The 22,957-nt window shown below is 39.0% G+C and overlaps 1 protein-coding gene across 1 annotated transcript in view; it reads right to left on the minus strand.

The window, feature by feature from the left end:
- The window catches only part of otogl (otogelin-like), a 206,216-nt gene that overhangs the window by 17,548 nt on the left and 165,711 nt on the right, over positions 1–22,957 (minus strand). Inside the window, exons 40-48 of the mRNA XM_060840058.1 lie at positions 21,394–21,585; positions 17,197–17,409; positions 14,720–14,824; positions 14,073–14,180; positions 12,811–12,912; positions 10,973–11,077; positions 10,084–10,124; positions 7,407–7,470; positions 4,154–4,332 (exon numbers count right to left, since the gene is read on the minus strand). Coding sequence (XP_060696041.1) covers positions 4,154–4,332; positions 7,407–7,470; positions 10,084–10,124; positions 10,973–11,077; positions 12,811–12,912; positions 14,073–14,180; positions 14,720–14,824; positions 17,197–17,409; positions 21,394–21,585 — 1,109 coding nt within the window. The remainder of the gene's footprint in view (positions 1–4,153; positions 4,333–7,406; positions 7,471–10,083; positions 10,125–10,972; positions 11,078–12,810; positions 12,913–14,072; positions 14,181–14,719; positions 14,825–17,196; positions 17,410–21,393; positions 21,586–22,957) is intronic.

Raw genomic sequence — 22,957 nt, forward strand, 5'->3', positions numbered from 1 at the left:
CTTCCTGATGAAGGGCTTATGCCGGAAACGCTGAATTTCCTGTTCCTTGGATGCTGCCTGACCTGCTGCACTTTTCCAGCAACACATTTTCTACTCTTTCACTTACGCCCAGCATAGCATAACATACTCTCATTATTCAAAGTGAAACCATTGCATGATGGAAAGCCTTGAAATAGTTGAAAACATTAACTTTTATGGAACAATAGCAGAGGAAAAGAAACCTGCATTTTGTTCTTGGAAAAAAAATTCAGGACTGCTTTGTTTTTTCAGAAAATAAAATTACATTCAATGCACGCACAATGTACCCAGCTCGCATCCACTGGTACCTGGTGCCAATTAAGTGCCATCTGCTTTGTTGTGTACGATGCAGTACTACTCTATCATGTTGAAGGTGATGCTTCTCCTTCTCAATAGCCTCATCTTCCTCCTCAGAAGACTGTTGTCTCTCTCCTAGCTTTTCGGCCTCCTATTTGCCTGAACCAGTTGTGCAGAGCACAGCTTTGCTAGACTTACGCAGTGCACTTTGTATTGCATAAAGCCTCCAGGTGGATCCAAGCATTGAAAACTCATCTTCACCAGTCCTATTTTCTGCTGTACAATGGTCTTTATTCCTGATGAAGGGCTTATGCTCGAAACGTCGAATTCTCTATTCCTGAGATGCTGCCTGGCCTGCTGTGCTTTGACCAGCAACACATTTGCAGCTGTGATCTCCAGCATCTGCAGACCTCATTTTTTACTGGTAAAATAATGGGCTACATTTCTTGTACACTCATGGAATTGTGTAATACAGTCATCAACCACAGTTGCATTGGGTAGCTCTTGCTTCCCATTAACCATCCTTGGTAGGCATCCAGCCTTTAGAATGAAGCAGGAATCTAACAGTTCTCAAGAATATAGACCTCATGGCAGATTCCAGAATACATGATACAAACCTCAGGTGTGGTACTGATGATTTGTACACTGATGAAACAGAAATCCTTTCAGTAGATGAAATCAGTTGCGTTATGTTATATCATGTTTACAGTGGCCTACACCTGGGGGAAGCCAGCTATATTGACAAAGCCTATTGCCTGGAATACAACACTTACCTTATCACATTGAAAGCAGATGAAGCAATGTGATCTGGCACAAATTACATCAGTAACAGGCTCACTACCTTTGTAGATCAAGAGTCCCTTGTGAATTTTTGCAAGTGACTAATTGCATAAAAATTTAATTGAACCTTCATGTTGACAACATCTGGAATAAGATGGCCACCCATCCTTTCAGTCCATAGGTTCCTCACCAGCAATGGCATTGATCAGTGATTGGGCCCCATTCTACACTCCCTCTAAGTTATCTTGTCACACGCAGACTTCTGAGGTCCAGTCTCTGTGGAGACCAATCGGCCTCCACTGGATGTTACAGCTGATCCTGAACTTGCTGGCACATCCGTACTTCCTCAAATTCACCGCACCTCCATAGCACCGCGGCCACAGTGATGATAACCCCTGCTGCAACTGGATACATTGATCACAATACCAATGAACCATGTGGGAATATTAGAAACAGAGCAGTTTCTTAGTTATGTGAGCAGTCAGCAGTTCCATCACCCAAACATAGCAACTTGACATAGTCCTCCATATTGTGGGAAAACCAGTTGGGCTTGGGAATGTCTCTTCATGGACTTCTGACTGAGGAGACCATATTCTGATGAATGCAGCACAAACCATTGACACAAATACTCGAGAAGATCATTAATTACTTGGCGGCACGGCAGCTCAGTGGTTAGCACTGCTGCCTTACAGCGCCAGGGATCTGGGTTTGATTCCAGCCTCGGGGGGCTGTCTGTGTGGAGTTTGCACATTCTCCTTGAGTCTGTGTGGGTTTCCTTCAGGTGCTCTGGTTTCCTCCCACAATCCAAAGATGTGAAGGTTAGGTGAATTGGCCAAGCTACATTGCCCATAGTGTTCAAGGATGGGTAGGTTAGGTACATTAGTCAGGGGTAAATTTAGGATAATAGGGTAGGGGAATGGGTCTGGATGGGCTACTGTTCGGAGGGCTGGTGTGGACTTGTTGGGAAAAAGGGCCTGTTTCCATACTGTAGGGATTCTATTATAAGTGCAATAGGATTACTGAAACCTTTTCTCCTCGCCCCACCATCCATATCACCCAAGCAAGATTGGATTGCATATGAGAGCCTGTTGGCAGAGACTTACAATTCAAGGTGAGAGGAAATCAGCTTCATGCCCTTATGCACCATATGGGGTCTTGGATTGTCTTTTTGAATTGTGGCCAACATATGAGACTTTCTTCTGCATCACAGAGATTACCACGTTCAATTTAAATTGACCAATAACATGATCCAGGTTGCTTATATCCAGAATGCACATCCCCACACAGCTGTACACTGCATGCCCTTCATGCTGGGTACTATGATTACAGATGTCTTTTACACTCACTATGTTTTCTGTGTAAGTTGTGAGCATAGGTTTTAGATGTGATGTTGATATGGCATTTGTGCTGTACATCAATATATCCACCCCTTTGACTGATCACTGCTGACAACCATGCCAACTACCTGACTTTGTGTATGCACTAAATCTCAAATCAACATAGTAGTTCAGTGAGCCTTCAAGTTCTGAATGAGGCATCAAAGCACAAACATCAGGTGAGGAATGGCATGGCAAAGGTACTGTGAGGAGCCGAGAGGGTTCAAGCTGGTTGAACACCAAGAAAGTAAGTAAGGATCCTTGAGATGTACTCTGGTCCAATCCATGATATGAATGTCTGTCCTTCAGTACAAAGTGTCCTGGCAGCAGCATTACAGACAGGTGCCAGTCTGCTCCAAAGTGCAGTAATGAATTGGAAAAGTATTTTCTAAGTGAGTCAGATATATGCTATCTGGATGTGGCGAGGCTAGTGCATTTGTGATGCCAACTTCCATGGATTGGAGGTGCAAGTGGTCACTGCCCATGGAGCATGTGCCAAGATATTAGATACTGCTATCCATGATGGTGGCCTGAAGGAACAAACGACAAGCTGGAGTTGCAAGGTAGCCACTCTGACCTTCGTGTTGGGAACTGTCACTAGTTTTTTTCTGCCATGAGGGAGAATGGGAACCTGCATATAAATCAGATGAGATTTGGTACTAATGACATGTTAATTATTTGTGCACTCGTGAAATGCTCATCTCATGATTCAAACTTTGGTTGCAAAGTCAGACACTTTTTCCCCGATGTTGAGGAGCTAAGTTTTCCAATCTTGCCATATTTTCCCAACTGACTTTCATTGTCCACACTGTTTAAGATCTGGGAAATTCAGCTCATGGCTTTTTTTTTCCCAATTGTCAGATTACAAATTTCAGATAAGAGAAATTAATTTGTGCTTGAATCATCTTGAAAACTGTCCTTAGATGTCTTCTGGTGGAAAAATTCCAAACAGTGTGCAAAATACAGCCCATATTTCAAGATGCCCAAGCAACATTCTAAGTATGAATTCAAATCCTATGATGGTAGTTAATAGATAAATCAGGAATATAAAGCTATTGTCAATACAAGCATGATTAATTGATAGTAGTAAGCCATATGGTTGACTAATGTTCTTTCCCAAAATTCAACTGGAATAACTGAAATAACTCATCTAAAGTTGGATATTGATCAAATAAGAAACTGACAACACTGAGGCAGGAAATAGGTCATGACTCTTAATGGAGAACTATATATCATTGGTAGACATGTGAAAGTTCACAAGGGTCAGTCAACAAAGAAGGAAGACAGAGTCAGTCACAAACCACCGGGGATTGTAGAGATGATGGTGTGGAGTTGGGAAGAATGGTTAATGGAGATTATCTGGCTCTGGTTAGGTGGAATGGAACTAAGAAATGACACTTTTACGCACAGTTGGGCAACTGGAAAGAGATTTCAGCGAAAAATAGTATAGCTGACTAGATCAAACGCTGTAGAGAAATCAAAGAAATATAAAGCTGCAGAGCAAAAGTCATACAGCATATAGTTTGGAAGGTAGATTAGAGGGGCTTATACATGGAGCATTTAGTAATTTTTTTCAATATATCAAAACATAGTAACTGATTGAAGATCTTATGCAACACAATTTTCCAGCAGTGTATAGTTTTGCAGTTAATAAACTTAAATAACTATGAATATGTACTTACAGATTCACATTTTGCCGAACAGCTAACCAGAGACACTTGCAGTAAAGGAGACTCTGCAACAGGATCTGTGTTCTGCAAACAATTTGCAATGTAACATTGGTCATCCTCGAGGCGCTGAACCAGGGACTGACCTGGTTTCAATGCAGTGACACGTTGGAATACGCAGACATCAGCCTTTTCTGAAACAATTTTTTATGTTATGTATTTATCTTAATAAATCCATTTATTTATCATCAGAATTATTCAGATAAGATACCTTGATTACTATTATTATTCTAAACATTAACCCAATTTTTTAAAAAGTAAGGATTTACCAGATTGCTATTTATAATGTTTGGATTTAATAATACGCAAAAAAGTCAAACTGTTGGAGTCAAATTTATTTGAAAAGGTTAAGTTTCCAGAGACAATGCACAGTACATCAAATTATTTCAAGACAATATACGATGTACTTGTCTCTTTAACTGCAAATATTTCTTAATGGCTTAATTTATATCGAAAGTATCTAATAATAAATGGTGATGTAAATCTATATTTCACATTTTACAATGATGGCATAACTGGACTGTGCTTGCTGGAGTTTGTTTCAAAATTTCAGTTAATAGATAATTGAAGCTATACTAACACACTTGCTTTACAGCTCTGGTACTTAATTATAGACTATACAGACCAATACAAATCTTCTTTCTCAGTATCCTACTTAAAAAAAGAGAACTCACAATACAACTTGAAAGTGAAAGTCACCATCACCCAAAGGACTACCGACTGCTCTCTCATTTGAGGGAGTTGACTGGTGATGAATTTAAATCGAGCATCATCACATCCCAGGCAAAAGGATGAAGTTAAGATGTCAGGGAATTCACTGTGACCTCTTCAGAATTAGGAATTGAACTCATGCTGTTGACATCATGCTGCATTGCAAACCTGCCATCTAAACCATTTGAGTACAAAACTCAACTAAAAAGCTCACAGTATGAGAGTCATTGTGAAATGCAGGGAAATAAATAGTCCTCGCTTGAGAGGAGATAAAACAGCTGAAATTCTTTGGCCATCCAACAGATATTAACTTCAGAGGGAGGCAATCAGAATGGCCCCAATTCCACTGGGTCCCAATGTCCCAGCTCTTCAATCACTTGCTGCAGTGCAGAGAAGACTTAAGGAAGGAAATGCTTCCATTTGTACCAAAAGGGCTGCATCTTAGAGTGGGATAAAAGGCTGGCACAATATCGAGGGCCAAAAGGCCTGTACTGCCCTGTACTGTTCTATGTTCTATGTTCTAAAGCATCACCACATTGCCAATTGTAGCAAAGATGTCCCTCTGTTTAGTCTCATTCTGGGGAATAAAGTTAAAGATATCTTTTTAGATTTTTATTCTCAATTGGCAGAATATTATGTTCATGTTTAATTAATTTGGAACATTATGGCCAATTTTACCATCCAAAATGGATGGAATTGTGGTTTGGTCAGATAGGAGCTTAGTGTGTTAGAAATTTCAAATCTAAGCCCAATCTAAGTTTTAAATGTGTCCGTTATGGTTTTATTGGAGTCTTGGGGTGTTGACTCTGTTTCCTTCCATAGGTGCTGCCAGACCTGCTGAGTTTCTCCAGCAATTTATATTTTTGTTTGTTTCAGATCTCCAGCATCTGCAGTTCTTTGTTTATTTTGTGATAATGAGGATGTTGTGGGGGTGGGGGAGGGGGGGGGAGCTAGAGGCTGATAGTATGACTGATTAAATGAAGTTGATTGAAAAAGGGATGGTTGGGAAGTGGGAGGCCTCTAAAATTGAGGGTTCAGAGACATTTGTTCCCATTAGTGTAAAAGGTGTAGACAATGTTGAATGACTACAGAAATTCCGGCTCTGGTGAAGAAAGAAAACTGGGGCAAATGTCAGGTACAGACAGCTTGGATTGAGTGAATCCCTCAAGGAGTTTAAGGACAGGAGGAGACTGATTTAAAAGGGAAATCAGGAGGGCAAAATGGGGACATGAGTTAGCTTTGATAAATAGAGCTAAGGACAATTCAAAGAAACTCTGCAAATATTTTAAGGGAAAAAGAGTAACCAGGGAGTGGAGAGGGACCCTGAAAGATCAACATTACCATCTATGTGTGGAAACAAAGGAGATGTGTGAGATACTAAACAAATATTTCATGTCAGTTTTTATGGTGGAGAAGGACATGGAAGTGAAGGAACTTGAGGAAATAAATAGCGACATCTTGAAAATAATTCATTTTACAAAAAAAAGGTGCTGGAGGTCTTAAAATGTCTAAAGGTAGGTAAATCCCCATGACCTGATCAGGTGCTTCCAAGAACTTTGTAATAAGGTAGGGAAAAAATTGCTGGGTCCCTTGCTGAGATATTTGTACTATTAACAGCCATAGGTGAGGTGCCGGAAGGCTGGAGGTTGGCTAATATGGTGTCATTATTAAAGAAATATGGTAAGGGAAAGCCACAAACTGTAGACCAATGAGCCTGATGTTAGAGGCGAGTAAATTATTGGAGGGGATTCTGAAGGACAGGATTTGCATGCATTTGGAAAGGCAAGGTTTTGTGGTGGATAATCATGTCTCACTAACTTGATTGAGTTTTTTTGAAGAAGCGACAAAGACAATTGGCGAAGGCAGAGTGGTAGACGTCATCTATATGTATTTCAGCAAGGCGTTTGACAAGGTTCTGCATGTCAACTGGGATCCAGGGAGAGCTGGCCAATTGGATACAAAATTGACTTGAAAGTAGGAGACAAAGCGTGGTGGTGGAGAATTGATTTTGAAACTGGAGACCTGTGATTAGCAGTGTGCTACAAGGGTTTGTTCTGGATCCTCTGCTTTTTATCATTTGTATAAAATTGGATACGGATGTGAATCTAGGAGGTATGGTTAATAAATTTGCAGATGACCGCAAAAATGATGGGGTGGTGGACATGGAAGAAGATAATCTCAGAGTACAACGGAACCTTGTTCAATTGAGCCAATAAACCTAGAAGTGGCAGATGGAGTTTAATTTTGATAAATGAGAAGTGTTGCATTTTGGTAAGGAAAATCAAGGTAGTACTTATACAGTTAACAATAAAACCCTGGGGAGTGTAGCTGAACAAAGAGACCTAGGGGTGCAGAATCATAATTCCTTGAATGTGAAGTCACAGGTAGACAGGGTGCTGAAGAAGGCATTTGGCGCATTCGCAATTCAACTAAAGCTTATTACTAGAAGAAATTAACCAAGAAGTAACAAGGTAAAGCTACAAGACAAGGAACTCACTGCAGATAAAGCGGGTACAGCCACAAATATTTTGAAAGTCAAGGTCCTCTGTTAGAACTTCTCCCTGAATTTTTGTTTGAACATAAAAAGTAATTAGTTAAATTGTAAATTATTCAAAAGGTTACAGACAAGCTCTATAACATTAAAAAAAATTCAACAAAAATCATTACAACAAATAACAGACCAACTACTGCAACCAAACAATAAAATACCAGTTGAAAATAAAGATTGCTGAATTTGGTGAAACATACAGCCTGGGAATACATTCAGTAGTCAGGCTGTATTCTAGTTATTAACAATCGTGGGTACCCAATAGCTACAGAAGTTAATTAGACAACCAGATAGATGTACATAAGAGATACATAGGTACACAGCAAGCTGGGAGGTTGGTGTCAGGTGACCTTTTGTTGATTTTTTTTAAGGATATAATGAATGTAAGCTCAAATCAGAACTGCACAAATATTTAGCTACACATATAAAAATAACCACAATCACGCAAGTAAAAGTATAAACTTGTTAATGTTATAGAGAGATAATTACCTTAAGTGGAACCTGTTTGTATTCTCAAGGGATACAGTCACTGGACACAGGCACTTTAGGACTTTCTCAGTCTTACAATGGAAATCATTTATCTTAACTGTCGAGTGGCCCAGCCTATCTGTGAGAGACTGACTCTGTAACTGTTTAGTGTTGTTTATGGTCATTTCATATTGTTTACTTGTGCCAAATGGTAGATTGCAAAGTATATAAGAATGAAAAGAAACCTTCATTCATTAAATAGTCTCTCTTGAGCTATATCAGTGTCCCTGTGGATAACATCCAGGTTTGTGCTGTCAAGTTTCAAATAATATTTAAGTCACACAAGTCCCAAAAATGTCTAACCACCACCCTTGATATTCAATAACATTAACTTTACTGAATTTCCCACTTTCAGGTGGTTAACATTGATCTGAAATTGAACTGAAATAACCTTATAAAAACTATGGCTTCAAGAGCAGCTCAAAGACTAGCAATCCTGCAGCAAGTAACACCCTCCTGACTTCTCAAAGCCTGTCCACAGCTTACATGACAGGTCAGAAGAGTGATGGTATATTCGCAACTTTTCTGGATAAGTACAGCTCCAACAACACTCAAAATGCTTGACATCATCCAAGACAAAACAGCCGATCTGATTTCTACCACATCAACAGACATTCACTCCCTCCACCACTGATGCTGAATAGCATCAGTCTATATCACCTACAAGGCGCATTGCAAAAATTCACCAAGGTTCTTTATTCAGCACCTTCTAAACCCACAACCACAACCATTTAGAAGGACAAGCGCAACACCATTACCTGCAAGTTCCCCTCCAAGTCACTCACCATCCTCACCTGGTAATATATTGCTGTTTCTTTCGTGTCACTGAGTCAAAATCCTGTAACTCCCTCACTAACAGCAATTTGGGCACTATGCCAAGTGGATTACTGCAATCCAAGAAGGCAGTTCACCATCCCCTTCTGAAGGGCAAATAGGGATGGGCAATTAATGCTGGCATAACCAGCAATGTCCACACACTCTGAATGAATTAAAATAAAAAACAAAGCCTTTCCCTAACATTCTATGTGCCAAATGTCACTTGAAAAACCACAACTGATCTCCGCGAATATTTAAGTACTTTTTGAACAATTAAAACGTGAAAATTGTTCATCAGGTACCTATACTAAATGTAAACAGAATCTATTGTTTCACAAAAACATGTATTTAAAAGTGCAGTTATATCGCATTGCATCAATGTCGCTGAACATTGACGTGAAAAGTTGCAAGGATCCTGTATTTAACGTCACTGAAACCAAGAATTGTGGTGTAATTGAACTGTCTTTCATCAATTAGATTTGCCTCTAAATAAAAGCTTAAGCTAATCTCCATCAATCACCAGAAAGCCACACTGAGGTCAACCATGCAGAAGAACTAATGTCAATATGTAACTTTTCAGTTCTACAGCTTGTGGTGGAATACTATTGAATGTGATCTTTGGTGCTACCCAGTAACTAGGTAGGCCTACGTTCATTTTATAGCCTTCTCATGAGTACAGGCTACTACAGTACAAATGTTCAGCATTTAAACAGGAAATATTTCCACTGATTTTAAATCTAGCAGCAGTGCTACATTTCAAATCAGTGTCACATACAGTGCCAGGAGGAACAACAGAGATGTGCATGCTATCCTTATACCTCTATAGCTAAAGGCCAATACATAATGGCATGAACAGTTTAGTTGGTTCTCATGGGTGTGTGAAGAAAATTGACAAAAGAGAGGCAGCAGATCAACGGAAACATCAATTTGTCAAATATTGGAACTTTATCAACTTGACCACTGGACAAGATTTTGTTTTAAAGTGCTGGTCTTCTGTTATCAGTGAATATATACAACAATACTCCATTCTGAATAATAAGATTAATTTCATATTTACCATAAGTTAATAACCATGGGAACTAGTAAACACATTCATGGAAATGGTTAGAGACTTTCAGCACTTACATTATACCTGTTGCAAATTTCATCTTTTTAAGATTTGAAATCATACTAAAAGGGGACATGTTAGCTACCCTTTCTGCCCTATGTTTTGAGCCACATTCCAGATGCATACCTGATTATTGGTTACAAAATGCTAGGTTCCAATACTAAGTGTACTTACCACCTGACATGAAACAACAGTACTGTTCTCACAGTTGCAGGCTGTAAAATAAAACAAACTCTAAATTAATGGGGAGTTCTGATCTGTTCAAACATTGTTTTTAGTGATATATAATTTCATATATATAAATGGACTGTAACATTTCAAGAAGACAAAGGGAATGGAATATAAAAGTAGGGAAACTTTGTTATTGTTGTTTTGGCATTGGTGAGTCCTCATCGGGAGTACTGTAAGCAGTTTGATCTCATTATTTCAGAAAGGATACAAATGGATTAGAAGCAGATGAGAGACATTCCACAACTGATAGCTGAATGCATGAGCTAACTGATGAAAAATGGCTGAACAGATTGGGCCTACATCCACTGGAGTTTAGAATAATGTGGCAATCTTACTGAGGTCCTGAAGAATCTTGACAGAGTGGATGCTGAAAGGATGTTGGCCTTTGTAGGGAGACCAGAATAGCGGGGCGCAGCTTAAAAAGAACAGGGCTTCTATTTAAGTCAGAGATGAAGAGATTTTTTTTTTCTCTCAGAGACTCATGAATATTTGGAACCTTTTTCCCAAAGTTTGGTGGAAGTGGGTTCATTATTTTTTTTCTTGAGGACACAGGTGGATAGATTCTTGGATAGCAAGTGAGTTAAATGGTATCAGAACTAAGTGGGAATGGACAGTTGAGGTCACAATCAGATGATCTTATTGAATGACAGAGCAGGCTCAGGGGGTTGAATGGCCTCCTCTTACTCCTAAGTTGTGCATTCGGACATTTACAAGCAAACTCACCACTGTCTTCTCAGGGTCATCTTAGGGGCAGGCAGCAAATGCTGCCTTATTCAACACATCCTACATCCTATGAAAGAGTGCAAGAAGATAAGAAATGATTCATAGTTACCACATTGCCAATCAGGACAGCAGATTCCTGAAACAGGTTTCTTCACTAGTTTAGTTCCATCTGTACAGATCTTGTCAGGAGGACGACACAAATTTTCATCACAGACTGAAATTAAGGAGAAAATAGAAAAGCACAAAAAGTGTTAAAACGCAAAAAATGCAAAGGAAGACTTACCAAGTTATTATTTAATTTAAACCAGTCGATGCTTTTCTTTGAAAATCTCAGAATAAAATAGGCCAAAGTAAATGACAACTGGAGTCAAGAATACAGAAAAATAATTTGTGATAATAATTGCAATGACACTGTACACTCGAAGTAAACAAAATTTTCAGAAGTAATTTCTTACAGTAATTATCCTCTCATGGAACTACTTAGGAAAGGTTTGAGCAGGGGTAAAAGCCTAGCTATAAAAATAAGAAACCATCAGGGTAAAAGAATAGAGGTATACCTAAAAGGAAATGTAAAGGAAAAAGAGAGATCAAGTTCACAAAATGCAGAGGGAGGCTTCAAATTACAGACGCACACACTGAATACTTGCTCACAATTGTCAGGCAGGGTATCTCTTTGTGGCCTTCTTCCATTCTTCCCATCTTTTATAAAGCTTTGCTCATACAACATGCATAAGACTCCATGCAGAGAAAACAGAGTTAATGTTTTGAGTCCAGTGACTCTTCTTCAGAGAGAGGATCTGACTCTCTGAAGAGTTACTGGAGATACTGTATTTTGATACAACAAACAAGAGTAGGACTTATACAATTAATCAGTCGTGTTGCAGAACAAAGGGACTTAGGGTGCAAGCACATAATTGTTTGAAATTTACACCACATATGGACAGGGTGATTAAAAAGGCATTTGGGATGCTTGCCTTCATCGCCCAGTCCTTTGGGAGTTGGGAAGTCATGTTGAGGTTGTACAGCATATTGGTGAGCCCACTTCTGGAATACTGTGTCCAGTTCTGCTCACCCAGTTATAGGAAGGATATTATCAAGCTGGAGAGGGTTCAGAAGAGATGTACCAGGATGTTGCCAGGTATGGAAGGTTTGAGATATAAAGAAAGGCTGGATAGACTGAGATTTTTCTTACAGGAGCAAGGAGGTTGAGAGGGCGACCTGACAGAAGATTAGGAAGCAATAAGAGGTATAAGTAGTGTTAATACTAATAGTCTTTTCCCTACAATGGGAAATTTCAAGACTAGGCAGCACATTTTTAAGGAGAAAGATTTAAAAAAAACATGAGGAGCAAACTTTTTTTACAAAGAAAATGTTCGCGTGTGAAATGAACTTCATGAGGAAGTGGTGGATATGGGTAAATTGCAATGTTTAAAAGACATTTGGATAAGTACATGAACACACATAAGTACAGGAAAAGTTTAGGGGGACATGGGCCAGGAGCAGGCAGGTGGAACTAGTCTAGTTTGGGATAATGTTAGACTGAAGGGTCTGTTGTTTCCATGCTGTGTGACTCCATGACTATGATGTGAAACATTAATTCTGCTTTCTGTCCATAGATGCTGCCAGAACTGCTGAGTTTCTCCAAGTTTTGATTTGTTTCAGATTTCCAGCACCCAGTTCTTTGTTTTATGCACTCAACTCCCTTCTTTTATCATAACCTGAGGCACCATTACACATGCACCTTTCTCTTAACGCTCTTTTTTTAATGAACATGCATAAAACTTACTCAAGAAATAGGATAAGCAGAAGATGAATAACTATTTGCTTCCACAGCAACAAATGTTTTAACTTTTGATTAACATCACTTCTATTTCAAAATACTCATGTAACTTTAAATGACTTGCTAAGCAAATAGATTATAAATGAGAAAGTTCTAATTGCACTTACCACAATGGTATGATGGACAGCAGCGATCAGTGGTGTTGAGGTCGACTGCAAGAACATCTCCCTCATTGCATATAGGAATTGGGTCAATACACGACTCACACACTGAATTGGAAGGAAGTGTTTGATATTTATCGCGGGTTTAATCCACATTAATTACATTATATAATATTTATCTATCTACTTTTTTTAAAAAAATCATGATACAAATCAACTAATACAGCAGCCAATGAGTTCACACAGAAGCCACAATTCTTAAAAATAGCATTGTCCCTAACCTTGCTGAATAAACCAAGTGTATCTAATAAAAGTATTTATTCTTCAAGGCTAGAACAGACACTTAATTACTTAATATTTTTTCCCACTTGGACTCAACATATTCTGAAGTTCAATAATTGTATCTATTGAAAATATTTAAGGTTAGTTGTCAGATTTTTGATGTTACAGTGGAAAAATGTAAGCCATTTAATCCTATGTAGAAGCCCACCGGTGTCATGTCTCCAGTGTTAATAATTTTGTTACACTTTTAGTTCTATCGCATGTTGTGAGTTTAAAATGGACTGTAATTAACTGATGTCAATTGAGATTAGGTCAAAAACATCATGCGATCCCTGTACTGTGTCTATGCAGGTCCCATTAGGGAATGTAATGTAAGTCCAATGATATTTGTTGTCTTTCAAAGAGGACACTAGCACACTTAAGCACCTTCCTTCAGGCCAAATCTTCTGAGGAGTGCTAATCAGAGGCTGGTTGTGTCTCTGGCTTCTTTTCACTTGCACAATCTTGGAGATCCACAGTTACAGGTCTGAATTTCTGCTGCAGGCCTCTTCAGAAGCTTGGAACGTGCTTAATCTCCGGGCCTTCCAATACAGTGAAGGATCAAAGCCAGAGGCCAAACTGCAACTGTTGTAATCTTGGAATTAAAGATCCAAAGTCTCAGTGTATAAGACATAAGGTAACTGGACTGGAGATGGTAAGAGTATTAAATGATAGGTATTAAATGAGCAAGGAGGTAAGGTGATAATTGGTTAAGGATTAAGGTAGGAGATAAGCATTGAAGGGGATAGTGCAGGTCTGGGGGAGTTGTGCATAGTTATGGATACTCAGATTGGGAAGGTCAGCTCTAGATAATCACGTAAGACTCAGCTGATTCACATGGCAAGCTTTAGTTCATATGTTGGTCTGCCAATGGCAATTGCTTTTTTTGCTTAGGAAATGAGTTAAAATGTGAAATGAAAGCCCAAGTTTGAACTAAGTTTTCTTACCACACTGAAAGGAAAAGCAGCAAGAATCATCTTTTCGTACTTCAACAAGAAATTGGTCCTCTCTACATACTGGTGGTGAACTAGTTGGACAAGCCAGAGGATCACATTCTGTAACCAAACATAAGCAAAATCAAAAAGTCTATATTTTATTGAATGTTCCACTTACAAACTCAACAAGAATAATGAATACTTTACACATTACTCCCTGTAGGATTATATTTAAATAAGAAGAAGATAAGAACATACAGAAATCAATGAAATCATTAAATAAAGTCAAGTTTGAATCATACATCTATACCAGTTAGTGTCTTCTGCTTCAAACAATTAATTCACTCTATATATCATGCCATTTTTAATATTTGCCAACATACTGGAAATAAGCTAAGAAAAATGTCTGCTTACATTTACACAGGTTATTTTTGGAATGGTTACATTCAGGTATTTAAACTCTGCACCAAGGTGTGCTTCCTGCTACATGTCATTGGTAACTGTGGATCAGCCAACTGTTGTATGCCTAGATTATTTTTCATTTTGTCAAATTTAATGAGATCCTGATCCTTAACCAGTAGCATTGCATCATCACTGAAAGTGGAAATTACCCCCACCAATCTCCAAAAATGTCAGTCTGATATTTTCTGCAAACTTACCACATCGGTATTCAGGACAACAAGAAATGGCACTGTAGCCTATCACCAACTTATCTCCATTTTCACATGTCAGAACATCAGTTCCACAAATGGTCAAATTGCACTCTGCAGAAAATACACATAGTTCAATTGTTTTTATTTCTGTCTTTTCCAGAATCATTATGTATGCTAATGAATAGTATACTTTACGATACAGCAAGTTCAAAATTATATTTTAATTTAATTCATTTGCCCTGAATTTCTGTCTATGGCAAGGCATGACAGACATTTTGCAAATCTTTTGAAGGGAGTAGAAATGCAGAAGTCAGCATTACTTTCCACTGCATTGATTCTGCATTGGATTCTCTGGATGGAATTAATAGAATACTTGTAACAGGAGCCTAATCCTGGAGCAATGCAACAGCAGTACCCATTCTATGAAAGAAGCAGAACTCAGTGAAGCTCTGGCCAGAGTGTCTGAGACCCATATCAGACTGAAGAAAGTTACGAGCAAAATTATCACTTTTGCTAGTACCCCTTCCCACACCCACCCATTATCTCATGGAATAGGAGCCAAATTAATTAAAGTTCCAGGCAGAAGTGGGTACTGCAGATGCTGGAGATTAGAGTCAAGATTAGAGTCAAGTTCAAGAATCTTAATTAAAGTTCCAGTCCATCAGCTGACCCACAATAGAAACTCTGCAAAATTGAAAGGCAGACTGAATGAGAAAGTACCTGAAATAAAGTTTTGAGTACCTTCAAAGAAATAGAAACCCTGCTGAGAGGGAAATCAGTTCAAACAGTAATCGCCTAATTAGAATCAGGTCCCGATATGCCCCTGAGCTTGATTTCAATCTTTATGGATTACTTTGTATTTAATGGTCTGATCGAAATTTCACTTTGTCTAAACTTATAAAATTCTATGCAAAACAGAATCACTCTCCTAAAGTACTTCATTCTGGCCAATGACAATTTGTCTCTAATAATTTTGAGTATTTCTTTAATTTTTTTTTCTTTTCAGAGTTCATCGGTGTTGTTTGACTTAATGTTTATGTCAACATAGAATGTGGCAAAAGTAGTGAGAGAACAGAAGCAGCAAGACCAAATGGAGAGTGATCATTCTGAGGCAGCTCGAATAACCAGGAAATAAATGACTTTGGACTACAAAATATGAGCAAATGAGAAAATATAAACCAAGACAAAAAGCCAAAAAAAAAAGACAGACTGAGAAAGAGAAAAGAATGCAGTATGGTTCAGATCGTTGGAGACCAGGCATACCCAACAGATGCCCTCCAGGACCTCTCTGAAGTCTTGAATATGAGGTAATCACGCAGGAAATTTGAACTTCCAATAGACAATTACTCAGTAACTGGAACTCGCAAGAAACTCTACACTGTGAGTTTAAGTTGAAGACTTTGGAGGGCTCCCATTTATTTATCAGACAAGTAGACATCTAACACTGCTGTAACTCTAATTATGCTACTGACACCCGCAATTCCACATACCTGACCATCATCCAAATCTTGATACTGACCAATAGCCAAACCCCTCCTCCATAATATTTGAGCCTCCCTTCTCTGACTAGTACCAGCCTCCCACCAATGTGATGTGTTCTAAACACCTGATCTACCCTACCTTCTAAACCATTGACCTGCCACCTGTATACCCTCACTCACCTCCCAAAGCTCACCTTCACCCTGACCTTCCAGACACCATTCTCACTCATTTACTTACCTATCGCTTACTTATCTTACGTAGTTACCATTACTCCTTGACCTTTAAACCCTGAGCTCGGCTATTGTTGCTAATTGAAGGGAACATGGCTTTGCCTCCAGTGTTGATTCTTTGTTGTGGTGGATAGTTTCCACATCAGGTATGCTCCACGTTTCACAAACATTTGAATTGGACCTCGAAATAAAAAAGTGCAGATTGGCAATGTGATTGCTACTCCCTGAGAAGATAAATGGAGCTAAAAGTGCTGCTTCACTTCTCATTATCGAATGCAGTAATCATGTTTGATTGTGGGGGTTGGGCACACATGGATGTCAAGGGGCTGTCAGTATCTATTGAGGGTGGGGCTGGAGTCAGGCATTCAGTAGATGTCAAAGCCAGTGATTAGGGGTCAATGATGAGTTGGTGAATGGCTTCAGTTTTATCGCTAGGCAAGAGGCAGAGCTTTAACCCTTCCTGGGTAACTATCCAGTTAAGTGAGTTACAACCCTAGGTCTTGGACTCTAACTAAGAGTTGGAGACTTTTTGGGCTGCCTAATTGTTGACTGGGAGTTTTAATTTCCTGGGTAATTGCCACATCGTCCGTGTGTCGGGAGCTCCTAGGGATCCCATAGCTGTATTTGTCTGAGTACACCTGGTCTCCAACTAACTGGGGTCTGAGAGGTCTGGGTCATTTTTACCTTTTTTGAAAAGAAAATGCAAAAGAATTCACACTTCCATTGCTCTAAACAGAACTATGCCATTTTATTCTAATAATTAACACATACCACAAATTTTCTTTGGACAACAGGCTCCCTCCTCAATGACATCAATAATTATCTCTCCTTCTCTTTCACAGATTGGTGATGGTACTTCAACACATTCAGGTTCCACTGCAACAATAGTTCCATTCCCCAAGCACTTGTACATACAGCATCCTTTATGTGATCCATTCCAGGTCTCATCTGCTGCCCGTGGTTGGCCTTCATTATCTGTGCAAGCTGAAAGAAAGTCAGAAATAATAATAATCAATGTGGCTTAATGTTTTCTGTTTTACCAAGCTTAGGATTTAAACTTTGAGTGAACTAAATGTGTGTCTTAATTTCACACTATCAATGAGTTTGCTTCTTTTGGCTATGCCTTTGTGCAATGATTTGGCTTCATCTTATTCAGCAATCCCTCAGAAGTGAGTATAACTTGCTTCACTTTATTTTGATGGGATCAGAAATAAGTTCAATGAGCAATCTGTAGACCCTGTCACATGTGGGGAGGTAGTGCTTGAATGCTGAGGCAGATGTGTTGTTGTGAGATGTGCACATTCTTGCCAATGCTACTCCATGACCATGAAGTCCCTTGATGTGTTCATCTTTTTCATTTAGTCGATCACAAGCCAGGGACTCACATGTGTCGGCAGAGCAGTTTGACCTCTTCAGGGAAGCTTTGAGGACACTGACGAATGGTTCCTTTATCCTGCTGCCACTCTGAGTTCTGAGTAAAGCAGTTGCTTCAGATGCTGAGCAAAGGAACAAGAAACCCTATTCAGCAAAATGGATTTTGGGTGATCAGTGCCTTGTTGATATCTGTTGACTGGGAAGAATTCACTGTTGTTGAATCATCTTTCTTGCCACCAGATGGCTGGTGCTTCTCGTGTGGTTATGATTTGGAGATGCTGGTGTTGGACTGGGGTATACAAAGTTAAAAATCATGCAACACCAGGTTATAGTCCAACAGGTTTATTTGGAAGCACTGAAAGACATAAATTCTATGCTATAAATTCTGTGTCTTACGATCTTATACACCGCAACCACCCGGTGAAGGAGCACAGCTCCGAAATAAACCTGTTGGACCATAACCTAGTGTTGTGTGATTTTTAATTCTTATAGGTTATTCACATCTCTGAAGCAAGTAGGAGTGTGTGGATCATTGCTGCCTGTAAATAGGCTTGAATCAAGAGGCCAAATCATGCATCCTCTCTCTCATGTCTGAAGAAGATCAAGATCAAACAGTAATTTGGAACCTACACATCGGTTAGATGATAACACCAAGTGAAAAGCAAGATATTTGATAGTAAACAGATGTAATATATGTCAATGTGGATGTTGGAGAATATACAAGTCCCAGCATCATTTCATTATTTAGTGGGAGACTCTAACTTGTCTGTGGGGGGAGGGGGGAGCAGGCAATGCTTTTCAGGGCTCAAAACCCACTTGTTCACTATGGGGATGAACAACACAGATGTAGTGGCAGTCTACAAGAAAGCAGTACTTGTATATTGTCATAGACCAGAAAGCCAGTGAGTGTTGACACAGCTCACAGATGATATCATCTGCATTTTATACAGCTTTAAGTGCTTGCTGAAAATACTTTGGAACAAAATATACTGGAAATGCTCACCATGTCACATCTCCATGTTCAGCGTAAAGGCAAAACACAACTCATACACAAAGTGGAATCATTTTGCAAGTTGATTTCAGCTAAGGGCTCCTGTCGTGCCATGGTAGTGTCTCTGTCTCAGAACCTGGAGGCCCAGGTTCATGTCGTACCTACTCTAGAAATATTTACTAACATCTCTCAGTGGATTGATTCAAAAATGTCAAAAATAACTTCATTAATTTATTGCATGGCTCTTCCTGAGAGTGAGGTATTACATAGAGAATCCATCTCAAAATGCAAAACACCAGATCATTTTAAGGAGTACTTAGTCAAGATCATAACTATTGCTTATTGAAGATGGCACAAGAGAATCTATTTTGAGTGCTGAGTTCAACGAACATCAACATTTTTTGTAATTTCCTCTAAATCCTGCAATAGGCATACTTCAATTTTATGACAACTCTATTGTTTCAGTTTCAGCAATGAACATAATTTCAGTCTGGTACAAAAATTCCACTCTGAACAGGTTCATTTCCTACATAGCCAAATGCCAAAACCTTATGGGATAAACATCGTCAATAGGCTTGATTCAAACTTGTAGACACCACTGGAATGCACATGAATGTGATCAATGATGCAAACTATATGCACCCTTACCCTTCCTTATTTATAGGGCCTGGGAAAAGATACTGTCATACTCCTATTATTGACATAATAGCTCTGCCAGTTTCACAAAATCTGAGATAATTATCATTTGTAATCTGTGCCTAGGTGATGTGAAAACTGCAACAGCTAGAAGAAGACGGTATCATTGAGTGAAACTAATGATTAAGGAGAAAGTGAGGTCTGCAGATGCTGGAGATCAGAGCTGAAAATGTGTTGCTGGAAAAGCGCAGCAGGTCAGGCAGCATCCAAGGAACAGGAAATTCGACGTTTCGGGCATAAGCCCTTCATCAGGATTCCTGATGAAGGGCTTATGCCCGAAACGTCGAATTTCCTGTTCCTTGGATGCTGCCTGACCTGCTGCGCTTTTCCAGCAACATATTTTCAGCTCTGAAACTAATGATTACCCAACAAGAAAATGGCAAACTTGGACAACTTGTCGACCAGCAACAATGCAATAATTCCAGACAAGCAATTGCTTTCAAAGACAGCATTATTTTGGCTATGATGCACTCTGTATAATAGTCTCCCAATATTTGCCACCAGCGGTTAAAATTGAAGAATGAGCCCTTGCATACAATGCCTATGAAAGAAAGCAGTAAAAAGCCCGACATTTATTGTATTTGTTGGGGAAGGGAGGACATTTTCCCTTCAATTTAGAAGTCACAATAATTGTTCTTATCTAAATTTTTAGATGTGTGCTGGTCCAAAACCAGGAAGTGCTTTTCTATTTTCTTCTCATAATTCATTTGAACAGTGAATCCTCACTCATAACCATGGGAAAATGTAATAGGACTGACATTTGATATTTTCAACATTTAAATGAAATATTCATTTAAATGCCAACATAAGGGCATCATACTCTCAGTGCAAGAACTATTCCCAGCCTCCACTACTCTGGATATAAATCAAGCAGGCAACCTTTTACATTCCAGAACTGGCATGATTCCATAGCCTCAGAAAGTTCACAATGTGATGGGGCTATCTTCAGATCTGTCTAGAGAAGCTTCTGTAAATTCTAAAGTGTTTTGGGTTCTATAAATGAACTGAATTAAGAATAAAACTACCCCTGCATTGAAATAAATCTAACAAATAAAACCTAGGGGAATGGAGCCCAATGCAAGTATAACATGCAGCTACAAGTCAATATGACAGAAAGGAATGTTTGATTTCTTCAGGATTGCTTTGCGAGAATGTGCTTAATCCTGGTGAGTGTCTCCTGCCACCAAGTGATATTCTAAATTAACTGGGTTCTCTAGGAATCTGATAGCATGTCCATCTCAACAGAATTGTTTTGAGTGATTCTCACATCACTGCTTGTCATGTTGGTATAAGACAAGATGGTGCTATTCAGCCATCTTTATGACCACTGGATTTGAAGAATCTTGTAAAGACAGCCCTGATGTTATTTCTCTGATCCTTTGCAAGGCCTATTGTGGGTTGTTCAAATCTTGAAAGCACATGGATATGCGGCAATCACTCATAGAAATAAACTATGACCTTAAACTTAAGTTTGACATCCTCAAATGTTCCTTTCTTAAATTGGTTGAAGGTTGAGCTGGCAGACAGGAGGCTTTCCTTAGTTTCTTTGTCTATGTTTGCCTTTGCTGAGATGCAGTTTGCAAGGTATGGGAAAACGGTTCACCTTCGCCAGGATCTCACCATTGGTCTTGTTTGTGCAAATTATATCATCATTTTGCAGAATCCAAGCCACTTACTTCCCATATCTTTATTTTACACTGTCTGTGAAATGTAGTACATGCATGCACAAGGTCAAAGATTGGAACACTAATGGTCATTAGTACTACTTTCACTTCTGTATTAAATTCAAAGTAGATAGGAAACATATGCCAATAATTTACTAAATTAACAATCAAATAGACAGCAAATTGTCAAGTGGAGTTAACGTTATTTGCACATACTTCTAGACTACTGCAAGATATACTAACCACACTGTTCCTCTGTAACACAGTAGTTAGAGTCTGGTTGATGCAGCAGAGTTCCTCGAGGACAAACACAACTCTCACTAACAAATGAACAGGTTGAGTCGTGCTCCAAATAGAAGTCTTTGTTTTGGCATGTTTTACTTTCGCAAGCTGGCACACAAGGTTGGTACTCCATGCCTACGGGGCAGCTAAGTGCTGTATGTAAAATAGCAGAATCATATTACAGAATTGTCCAAGTAACACTTCCAAAATCTAGCATATTAAACAACCATCATAAGTGCAGCTCTTCTGCCTGAATATCTTACAGAATGAATCACAAAGAAGCAAGAAGGAACTATGCAGGTCCACTCAGTGGTTTGCATTTAAGATGTGACCCATTAAGGTTATCTCCTCTCCAAAATTGAAAAGTATGTCAAAAGTGTTTCTTATGATCACACCTGAAGTTATTATTGGCCGAGTCAGATGTCAGACTAAAATCTGGCTCAACAGATCACATTTTTGTTGCTTTCAATAACTTTGGTGTCCTTCACCAAAGCACAAGCATTCAATGACGCAGATTTTGTTTTAACAATAAAACAGAAGTGAGTCATGAAATAGAATAAAGCAAGTTATTTACAAATAACATAATTTAAAAGTTTTCATAATATGCAGTGAAATAAAATCTGATCTATCAACACTTTATAGTACTCAAACACCAAAGCTTTGATTTAACCGCTTCTTTCAATTCCTAGTCTTGAGATTTTCACAGATTCAGAATCACAGAATCCTTACAGTTTAGAAAAAGGCCATTTGGCCCAATAAGTCCACACCGACCGTCTGAAGAGCATCCCACCTAGACCAATTTCCCTACCCTTTCTCTGTAACCCTACATTTCCCATGGCTAATGCACCTAACCTTTTCATCCCTGAACACTAAGTGCAATTTAGCACAGCCAATCCACCTAACCTGCACACCTTTGGATTGTGAGAGGAAACCAGAGCATCCAGTGGAAACCCATGCAGACCCAGGCAGAACATGCAAATTCCACACAGACAGTTGCCTGAGGGTGGAATTGAACCCAGGTCCCTGGCGCTGGCAGGCAGCAGTACTAATCACTGAGCTACTGTGCCATCTTGATGGTCTTTTCTTCGATTAGTCACTCAATTGAGTTTAAACTTTCTGGCCATCAAATAATCCATTTAGATTTCTAACCATATTCTTCTGGTTTGGAATGCTCAACTAGAAATCTCACACCAATGTAACCTAAAATGTAGCTTAAAAAAGAACTTCATTACCCATTAAAAATTTTTCTTAACACTATTTCTATGTTACATTAATAGTAGTAACAGATTGACATTAAACATGCAATGAGTTACACAGCAGCCATATTCTACATAGGTTCATGAGCATTTCAGCTTTCAGCGTCCTTCATATGTGTTCTCAATAAAATGACTGCTATATCATTTTCTTTTCCAGGCACATCAGTTAATTTCAAATCATGCAGTTGGAGAATTAAGCTCCCCCAGAATAATCAGAAATTCTTGCCCTGAAATGTTTCCAAGAAAATCCTTTGTAAACAACATCTTCT

The sequence above is a fragment of the Hemiscyllium ocellatum genome, chromosome 19 (assembly GCF_020745735.1).
Source record: "Hemiscyllium ocellatum isolate sHemOce1 chromosome 19, sHemOce1.pat.X.cur, whole genome shotgun sequence".
Taxonomy (NCBI): Eukaryota; Metazoa; Chordata; class Chondrichthyes; order Orectolobiformes; family Hemiscylliidae; genus Hemiscyllium; species Hemiscyllium ocellatum.